General features: G+C 45.8%; 1 protein-coding gene across 1 annotated transcript; it reads left to right on the top strand.

The window, feature by feature from the left end:
* The first annotated feature begins 1,144 nt into the window (after positions 1-1,144).
* Positions 1,145-8,242, top strand: RBM15 (RNA binding motif protein 15). The gene has a single exon (XM_060773267.2). It carries the CDS (start codon positions 1,311-1,313, stop codon positions 4,269-4,271), a length of 2,961 nt encoding a protein of 986 aa, XP_060629250.2. The 5' UTR covers positions 1,145-1,310; the 3' UTR covers positions 4,272-8,242.
* The last annotated feature ends 2,383 nt before the right edge of the window (positions 8,243-10,625 follow it).

Below are 10,625 nucleotides of genomic sequence, written 5' to 3'. Positions count from 1 at the left end.
CCTATGGGGTATTAATTGAAAAACTGTTGCAACATGTGCTGCACGAAGTCCCACAAAAACAAAGTTTTTGCAGGTTAATAAACCTTTACCATGTTTTTATGATAGGACCAATTAGGAAACAACATTGATAACAGAGGAACAAAAATGCTGTTGCATAGTGGTGAATTTTTTCCAGAGGCCTCCTGGGACCAGCTTGGAAGCGGTTGATGCAATAGTGTCATTGGAAAGTTGAGTTCCTGTATTAACAATGGTGCTGTTGGGTGCCACGAGGCCCAATCTTGTTCCCAGAACAGTGAACCCATTGGCGTCTGCTGGGACGTGGGCCGAGGACCCTCGGGGGTAACAAAATCTGTGGGTGGGCAAGCTCCATTTCGTGTAATGGTGTAGTAAAATGGTGTCTCAGCTATAAAATGAGAGCAACCAAGGTTTGGCTTCAGGAACCCTTATATGGTTCATAGATTCATGCTGGTGTGTGGCTGAGGCTGGAACATAGGCATGGGCAAAGCTGGGCCCTCCAGGTGTTTTGGACTTCAACTCCCAGAATTCCTGACAGCCTCAGGTCCTTTCCTTTTCCCCCTCAGCCGCTTAAGCGGAAGGGGGAAAAGGAAGGGGCCTGAGGCTGTCAGGAATTCTGGGAGTTGAAGTCCAAAACACTTGGAGGGCCCAGCTTTGCAAATGCCTGCTGTGGCCCTTCCCGCCAGCCGCCCAGTCCGCCCGCGCCAAGGCCCTTTCCTCAACTCCCCTGGAAGAGCAGCGTGACGTCAATCGAGGCCGCGCTCCTCTCGTGCCCCGGAGAAGGCCAAGGAAGCAGGCCTCGCCTCAGCCTCCGCCAGATTACCTCACCGTCCAATCAGCTCACGGCACCCCAATCCCAGTCACCCGTTGGGACGGTTGCGATAGGCATGGCCACCATCCAATCAAATTAAAGCTGCTTGCGCGAGCTCCTCAGCCTCCCACCCCTCCCTGGAATTTTAAAAAACCAAAACCCAATAGCCAATGAACGCTACGGATACGGCTGTGAGAGAAATAAGGAAAGATTGACAGCACTCTTGTCCAACCCAAATGGAGAAACGGATTTAGTTACCCAGGCAATGGGTCTATGGGATGGCGGAGTTAGCGTTCCTCTCAACCCAACTTTTCCGAGCGACAAAAGGAAGGCCGATACAGGAAAAGGCGGGCTTTCCGCTTCCGGAGCATCGCACCGCCTGGTGCTTCCTCCCCCCACCACCACCACCGCCTCGCTTTAGATTGACAGGCGCTTCGTGCAATGAGGATGCCGAGGCGAGCGGAGAGGGCCCAATGGCGCCCGCATGGGCGGGGTTCCGAGCCTGCAGGAGATTCCAAGATGGCGGCGGGGGCTGCGTGAGGCGCGGTACTGGGCGCGCGCTTCCCTCTCGCTGGCGCCCGCCGCCATGAAGGGCAAGGAGCGTTCCCCGGCCAAGGCCAAGCGCTCCCGGGGCGGAGGGAGCAGCAGCGGCGGCGGTGGCGGCGACGACTCCTCCTCCTCCGTGCGAGGCGAGCGGAGCAGTAAGAAGCCGAGCAACGGCGGCGGGAAGTCGGCGGGCGGTGGCTCTGGAGAGGGCGGGAGCAGCAGCAGCAGCAGCCGCCGGGGCCTCCACTTGGAGAAGGCCAGCCGGGCCAGCAGCCGCGAGTACGAGGCGGTGACGGGGAGCGGCGGCGGCCGACATGGCTACAGCAACAGCAGCAGCAAGAACGCGGAGTCGTCGTCGTCCTCGCGGGGCAGCAGCAGCCGAGGCGGAGGAGGAGGCGGAGGAGGAGGAGGGGATTCCCGGGCGCCCCCTTCAGACTCCGGCGGCGGCAGTGAGTACAAGACGCTCAAGATCAGTGAGCTGGGCAACGCGCTGAGCGACGAGGCCATCGAGGACGGGCTCTTCCACGAGTTCAAGCGCTTCGGGGATGTGAGTGTCAAGATCAGCCGCCTCCCGCCCGGGACAGGCGCTGCCGACGAGAGGGTGGCCTTCGTCAACTTCCGCCGCCCGGAGGACGCCCGCGCCGCCAAGCACGCCCGAGGCCGCCTGGTCCTCTATGACAGGCCCCTGAAGATTGAGGCCGTCTATGTGGGCAGCGGGGCAAGCGGGCGGCGAAGGAGCAGCCGCTCCCCAGCCATCCTAGATAAGGACTCCCCTTACGGAGCCGCGGGCGTGGGCGTAGCGGGCGCCGCTCCCGCCGCCCTCAGGCACCCTCCGGCTGCCGCTCAGAGGGCCCTCTCTCCCGCCGGCGGAGGGGCCGGCCTGGGCTACAGGGACTTCCGGCTGCAGCAGCTGGCCCTGGGCCGCCTGCCTCCCCCGCCACTGCCCCGTGAGCTGGAGAGGGAGCGGGACTATGGGGGCTTCTACGACCGGGTCCGACCCGCCTACAGCCTGGAGCGTGTGGCTGGAGTGGCTGCGGCGGCTGCCTTCCGCGGAGTGGGCGGCACAGGGACGGCCAGCGAGGAGGAGATCAGCCCCGAAGACGACCAGCGGGCCAACCGCACACTCTTCCTGGGCAACCTGGACATCTCGGTGACCGAGTCGGACCTCCAGAGGGCTTTTGATCGCTTTGGGGTGATCACGGAGGTGGATATCAAGCGGCCGTCCCGAGGACAGACGAGTACTTATGGCTTTCTCAAGTTTGAAAATTTGGATATGGCCCATCGGGCTAAGCTCGCCATGTCAGGCAAAGTGCTGCTGTGTAATCCTATCAAAATTGGCTATGGCAAGGCCACCCCCACCACGCGGCTCTGGGTCGGTGGGCTGGGGCCTTGGGTGCCGCTAGCCGCCCTTGCCAGGGAATTTGACCGTTTTGGTACTATCCGCACCATTGACTATCGGAAAGGGGATTCCTGGGCCTACATCCAGTATGAGAGTTTGGATGCTGCCCAGGCTGCTTGTACTCACATGCGTGGCTTCCCCTTGGGTGGACCGGACCGCCGTTTGAGGGTGGACTTTGCTGACACAGAGCATCACTATCAGCAGCCCTATTTGCAGCCCTTGCCGCTTCCGCCCCCTGGCCATTATGAGTTGGTAGCAGAGACATCTGCCTTTGGGGCGCATCGTGGTGCACCACCTGATCCACTCCGAGGTGCACGGGATAGGACCCCACCACTGCTGTATGACCGTGACAGAGATTTATATCCTGAAACAGAGTGGGTTCCTCCCCCACCTCCAGTTCGAGACCGGGGCAACAGAGCAACTGTCTATGATGCACTTGAGAGCCTGGAACGCAGGCGAGACGGTTGGTCTCTAGAGAGAACTCGCGGGGAAAGGGAGTTAGGCGGTGGCAGCAGGGACCCACCCAGGAAGCGAAGACTGGTGGAGGATGGGGGACGGCATTTGGACCGTTCGCCTGATAGCGAACGGTCATCTTCTTCCCGCAAACGGCATTGCCCTACTGCAGCTTCTCCACAAGATCGTAGTCCTGAGCCTGGCATAGGCAGAGACCGCTATGGGAGTGATGCAGAACGGTCATCTTCCCGTTTGCTCCTGCTGGATCGCCATTCACCCATCAGAGAGTCACGTAGGGGTAGCTTGGAGAGAGGCCAAAATGAGAAGCGTGAGCACAAGAGTTCGGTAGAAAGGGAACGAAAACATCGCACCCTCGCAGTAGCTGCGGCTCAAGAGTGCAAGAGCCCAGCTAAAAAAGATGAACATGTCTCTGAAGGGAGCAGTGGCGGAGGATCACGCTTGAAACCTCCCCCTCAAAAGCAGCAACAGCAGGATGGAGGCTCAAAGTCTGGGTCATCCCCCAAACTCTGCCTGGCTTGGCAAGGAATGCTTTTGTTGAAGAACAGCAACTTCCCGTCTAACATGCACCTACTTCAAGGAGATCTGAGTGTGGCCAGCAGTCTCCTGGTAGAAGGAGCAACTGGTGGCAAAGTGGCCCAGCTAAAAATCACCCAGCGACTCCGTCTGGACCAGCCTAAATTGGATGAAGTTACTCGTCGCATCAAAGTGGCAGGGCCTAATGGATATGCTATTCTTCTGGCTGTGCCTGGAACCACAGACAACCGTGCCTCATCTGGGGCTGGTGATGCTAACACCACCTCCACACAGCGACCACTCAGAAACCTGGTGTCCTATCTCAAACAAAAACAGGCAGCTGGAGTGATAAGCCTCCCAGTAGGAGGCAACAAAGACAAAGAAAACAGCGGGGTCTTGCATGCTTTCCCACCTTGTGATTTTTCTCAGCAGTTCCTGGATACTACAGCCAAGGCCCTGGCTAAGTCAGAGGATGACTATTTGGTCATGATCATTGTCCGTGGTGCATCTTAAAGCCGTAACGCTTTCTGTGCTCTGTCCTGCTGCTTCATACAGCCTCCCCTGTTCCAGTGTCTGCCAGGTGCTATGCGATAAGCCTTAGCCAGCCCCCAAAGTATAATTTTAATTAGAGCCATAGCTGATGTTATCTCCCTATAACTTTCTTTAAATTCTTTAGAAGGCAGACATATTAACTTTTGAGTAGTATGACTCTACCACCTTTGCCTGTCTTGCTGATCAACAGGTAGTAGGAAGGGAAGGTCTGCATCATTTAAAAATATGGATCCCAAAATAAGTCTGTCTCCCTTTTTTTAGCTTTTAACTTTTTGTCCTTTTTCATTTCATACCTTTAAAGTAGTTATAAAAGTCTTCTCCATAAACTTTCAAATCTAAATTGACAGAGTAAAAGCATTAATGTCATGGTTTATGTAGTTATCTACTTAAGAAGATAAGCAAATGCCTATTCTGAGCCCTGTGAGCATTCAGTGAAGGCCTTGAGCCTGTTGTCTTGAAAACAAAATAATCCCTATGTCAAGAATCAGAAATTAAAGTTTTGAGTTGAATTGATTCATAATTGACTTCCCTGAGGCAGCCGATACTTAGCCTTTATAGTATACTGCAGACTTCTTTCCTTGGGTAGTAGTTTTTGTCAAATTCCCGAAAATGCATGCCCATGGAGAATGTTTCTAACAGGTTGATTCTTTTATTTTAATCTCTTATACATTTGAGGTTGCAGTACAACACATGATAAAGAGCAAAAAGCTGTGTTAGAATCTGTAAACATCTTGCATTTCACTATGCAAGAAAAAGTAGGTGCTTTTAAGAGAACTGTGATTATTTGCATTTTTGTTAATTTTCCATTGCTAAATATATTGGGGGCAGAGTGAATTCTAAAATGAAGCTTGGGGAAAAATGTTTAGAGATGGCACTTCAGCTCTGCCACACAACTGTTTCAATCCCAGTTTATTCCCATGACAATAAAAATGAATGTTACCTGCTAGATATCTTTCAGGTAAAATATAATGGGCATTATGCAAGTCTGGATTGCTTTGATTTAAAACAGTCCAGCTTATTCAAAGAGCATAATTTTGTTTTTAAAATAAGCATTTTTTAAAAAGAAACTGCTTTTCCACAACCATTTCTGAGGCTATATAAAAGGTATTTGGATACATGGCTTCAGATGCCCAAAATATTATTAATTTGTCTAATAAAATCCACCCTATTAGTTTTCTGTACTGCTGTATCTAAGTTATCAAGGAATGTTATTTTCCACTTGTGAAAAACTTCTGCCAGGTCTAAAGCAGTACACTTTTGAAATGTGACTTATTTTAAACAGTGTGCGTCTTGGTGTACCACAAGATGGGAATTATGCAGCTCTTCAGATGATGTTGAACTGTAGCTCGCCTTAATACTAGTAACACAGCCAATGATGAGGCATGCAAGGAGTTGCCGTTCAGCAATATATGAAGGGATGTATAATTGCTGCCCTATTAGAAGCATGTCCCGCTCCTTACTTCTGGAACCAGTTTGTCCATTTACTTCTGGAAGTAGGGCTTTCACAGCCTAAATCTGATAAGCAGTAATTACAAACTTGAATAATGTTATTTGACAATACAAATTAAAATATCAGTTGTCCTGTAATAAAGGAAGAAAACTTTGAACTGTGGACTTAAAAGTCCTAAAATGCACATGTGAACCTTTTTCGAGAACCCCCGATAAGAATATTTTAAAATGGTTGGCATGTTATAAAGGGGGTATTTCATAAATTCTCTACTTCCAGGTAGAATCAGCAGTATAAGTTTATGTTGCTGGTTACTGCATAATATGAATATTGGTGTGTTATACAGTGGGAATGTCAAGCTCTAGTGGCATGAATTCTCTGTCGGTTTAATGGGTCATTTATAGGAGATCACCCATATAAACTCTCCAAAAGTGAATGATTCGAGATTTTCAGCATCAGTGTCCATTCTTTTAATATGTAATACTGTCCTTGTTAAAAGAATAGAAATTGATTTTTAGGTGAATTGTCTGAATATACTTGTTAACATCAAAGTGCTATCTGCTGTTGTCAGAAAAATCCCTACTGTGGATTTCTTTCCCTCCTTTAAAACGAAAAAGAAAAAAAACCCTCATTGTTGTTTATGTTATAAGTTGAAGTATGTGAATGTTACAGGAAATGGGCAGTTTTTCCAAATTATTATCTAAACATTTGACTTAATTTTTTTTTAAATGGTCTATTCATAGCTATTGGAGGAAAAAATATTTTAGGAGCAATATTTTATGACAAGCACTTAGGTACAAGTATCATAAAAGTCATTTTGGTTGCATTAGAATACAGCTATGGTATACCCAGAAAAAGAGCTACTCAAAAAAAGAGCTAAACTTATGTTTAATGCCACTTCTGCAGAGAAGAAAATAGACTTCTAATCACTGTGTATGGCATTATTGAGCCTGAATAGGAGCAGTGTGTACTTGAATGCTGCATGTCTTTACAAGTCTTGTTTCCATCCTCTATCATTTGTGGCTTTAGAATGGATTTTTTTATTCTGAAGCATCAGTTAAGAATAACTTCTTTTCCTGCTTAACGGAAAGCCTGAAGGGGCATATTTGCATTATAATTTAAATTCTTACAATTGGAGACTAACAGTTGGAAACAGCTGTTCATCAGTTTCTGTGCATGCTTGAAAATTTGCCCTATAGAGTGCTGTTGGCTGGTAGTGTGGCATGAGTTTAAAGCTACCTCATTATTGTGAGATCCACTGATGCGTTCTATATGGTAGCTTCCTATGTTGGGAAACACAAACATCAACACTGGAAGTGGATGCAAGACAATTGTAAAGCAATCTGTAGTGTGAATCACTTCTTCCCAAGAGATATAGGGAGGAAGGTATCTTCCTCGGACTGCTTAAGCCAACAGTGAGAATGCGGCTTATTTGAGACCAAAAGAGTTTGAGGAAACATCCAAAATTTATAATTAGACATTAAATCATAAATGGGGAAATGCCACATTTTGCCGCTAAAATGTACACCAGTATGGTCACCTTATAAAATGGCTTACTTTGAACACAATTGGTTGGAAGTGACAAAATCACCTATTTGTGAAAAAACAATCTGTGAGTTCAATTTAGATAAAAGTAAAAAAAAAAAGGTATTTCAGTGGTATCACTTACAATATATATTTCCAATTTTATTTATCCAAGAATTTTGGAAAACTGGTAAAATTCACTGGAGGAGAATCTGATTTATTTGATTGGCTTTTTTCCCCTCTTCCAATAACCAGGAAGCCAAAATAAAAAAGGGAAAATATGTACACAAACAGAACACTAAATTTAATGTTCTATTTGAATTGCCTTTTTGAAAATAAGAGAAATAGTGTGAACTGTAAAAAGAAAAATAATGTCCTGAATCTTAAATCCTTGAATTGCTCATTGTGCATCTATATACAGATGTGAATTCATTTCAAAGATTTTGTGCCAGTGGAGGGTGATTGGTACTTTCAGACTTTACCTATAATGTTGAAGAAAAGCCTTGTAGTTCAATAAATTATCTGTAAACATAGGGAGAGGGCAACTATATTGTAAACCTTTGTACTGAATAACCTCTTCTTTCCTCCTGAAAAGCAAGGCTGTTGAACTGCCGAAGATGACAAGGGATTCAAAGCTCTAATGGACCTTTGCGAAGAAAAGCTGTGGCTTATGTGGAATATACATGGGCCTCCTGGAAGAAAGCTTATCTGTTTAGTATTTGTGCATTTTACTAAAATGGCAGCTTAAAAAAGTTGTGTATCTGCTATTGTGATGCCAATGCCCGTGTTTTAAGTGGAAAATTGACCTCTTTGCTTTGTGCTGTGTACACAAGATTTCTGCAAAAGTAAAGGAAAAAAACCTTTTTATGGCTCACACAGCTTGATGGCTGTCACTCAAAACATGCGCTCACAGTCGAGCTGATTTTGTTTCATTCTAAATAAATTGTTTCTTTTGAGGAAAGTGGTTTTTCTGCCTGGAAATGAATTGACGACAAACCTTTGACCCCTTTGTTTGCAGCTGTGGGGGTAACTTTGCTGCTGCTGCTGCTATTGTTCCTGCTTCTCCTCGATTTGATAGTTGTGGGTCTCACACAAGAAGCAGGGAGACCTACACTTTGATACTGACCATCCCATTGTATGAAATCGGAAGAAAATCTAGTCTGTTGTGTTGCTGTGTCCCCTTGTTCACAGTGAATGGGGATCAATGGCTGCTATCTCCTCATCTTTACGAGGAAATGGTGCTGTTGCTGGCATGCAAGAAGCAGGGAAAGCATCTTAAGTCTCAGAACAGTGTGCAGATCTGGGACCGTATTGATTTGGAAGAGCTGGAGATCCTGAATTTTAAGTTCTTGATTTGTTTTGTTCATCTAACGTGTTTGGCCTTAGTTCTGATTTTAGTTTGAAGAAAGTTTGCAATTTCATTGCGTCTTGTGCATAACCTTTTCACCAAATTGAAAAAAGAGAAAAAAGTAACTCGCATTAAGTGATAGCACGGTTCCACTTGAAGAGCTCCTCCACCTCCAGGGGCTTTCCTCCCAGAGTTATGCAGTCCTGGGTGTAGTTCTGAATGGATGAAGAGTTCCTGAGAGCTAAGAGTGCTGTCATTTAAATCCTGTACCGTTGGTATTGGTGCTCTTACTTGACCAGTTTCTGAAGCAAAAGTACTACACACCTCGGACGTGCATGCAACCTTGTTCGTTTCGTAGGTACCACTGCAAACATGTAGTTTGTAGTACAGATGAGAGGAGAAAAAAAGTGTCAACACTTTGAAAATATTATGATATACTTCCTGCATTTGGGGATATTGAGCTTTGGAAAGCTGTTCCCATTGTGCAGGAGTCCAACTCTTTGCTGCAGGAGACTCCAGGGTCCAGCTGAGGACACAGCGCCAAAGGTCAAGAGGAAGCGAACAGTGCTGCACCTGCACCGTGGCTGCAGAAACTGCATTTGTTTGCCAGTCTCTTAGAATTAACTAGTTGCCATTTGACATGCCGATGGAAGACACCTTGAATGCAAGCTTTCTCTGGTTCCCTTGAAATATTTTAACCTAATGTGGATAAAGAACACTAGCACTGTCCTGCATCCCTGCAGGACCATTGCTAGGCAGCAGGTACTTTTCTACAAAGGATGCAACGGTTGTGTTCTTCACATTATGTGTTCCCATGGCAAACTGCTGTATAAAACTTAAAAAGGTAAGGGGGTTTTAAGAGGTCAAACTGAATTGTAATTCAATGGAACTGGGTTGATTGCTTTTAGGACTTTCCCATTATAGCCTTCTAAGATGTTAGGTTTCCAGTTACCTTTTACTAACTCATTTTTCCACCCAAGTGTAAAATCAGCATAGTTGCATACTTATTTGATGTGATTCAGAGTTACTTTTTAGTTGATTCCTGAAGGTTTTTTTCATGCTGCAAGAAGTTTTGATAGTAATACATTGATCCTAGTAATAAATGCTAAGGTTCTTGTGGAGTAAGGAATGCTGTTTAAAAGGAATGTTTCACACATGACTTTGACATGGTAAAGGACATCACTCTTCTATATCTGAAGCTATCATGTGAAGATCCACATGTGTTGCTGTGTGCATATGTAGCAAAATAGATATGTCTGCATCTGTGAACATTCCTTTTCATATATGGAATACATGTAGTAAAGTCATTGTATGTGAAGAGGTGGCCAATCATGTTTAATTAGCAAATGATTCTGAACTTTTGGTTACGTTAGATCAACTTAAGAAATGTTAGACCAATTTACGGTAGTTTAACACTACTTAAAACAAATAGACATAGTTGCAAAGACTTTCTGCATCAGTGTTCTGGCAAAGAGTTGAAATGTTAGCTTAATTAACTTTGATTGCAAGAAAACAGCCCACTTGAAGAAATGAATGAATGAGTAGTTAAGCATCCCCTGTATTTACAGCTCAAGTAATTGGGATCTTAGGCAGCTTGATTCTATGCATGCCTATTTAGAAGTAAATTCCATTAACTGGGACTTACTCCTGGGTAGGCTTGCAGTCTAGAAGATTTTTTTTTTTGTAATTAATTGTATAGCAGACTTAGCAAAATGGAATTATTCACAAATTGCAGTTTGATGTATTGGTTGACATTCCTTTGGTGTCTTCTATTTGGATCCCTTTAAATCAAAACATGTACACTTGAACATACTACTCTATTACTTATCCCAGTGTTTTTTAAGCAGAGTTAATGTGTAGTGCTGGAGAATGCTATAAAAGCAATTCCGTAATAGTGAGTTATTTCTTCACAGGATTGCTCAAGCCCTCGATTGGTTAGAGGGACATCCTTATCTGGAAGGTAACTGTACGTTTTTCTTAATGCTGCTGTTTAAGT

The sequence above is a fragment of the Anolis sagrei genome, chromosome 4 (assembly GCF_037176765.1).
Source record: "Anolis sagrei isolate rAnoSag1 chromosome 4, rAnoSag1.mat, whole genome shotgun sequence".
Classification (NCBI taxonomy): Eukaryota; Metazoa; Chordata; class Lepidosauria; order Squamata; family Dactyloidae; genus Anolis; species Anolis sagrei.
This window is presented reverse-complemented; position numbering and strand designations above follow the sequence as displayed.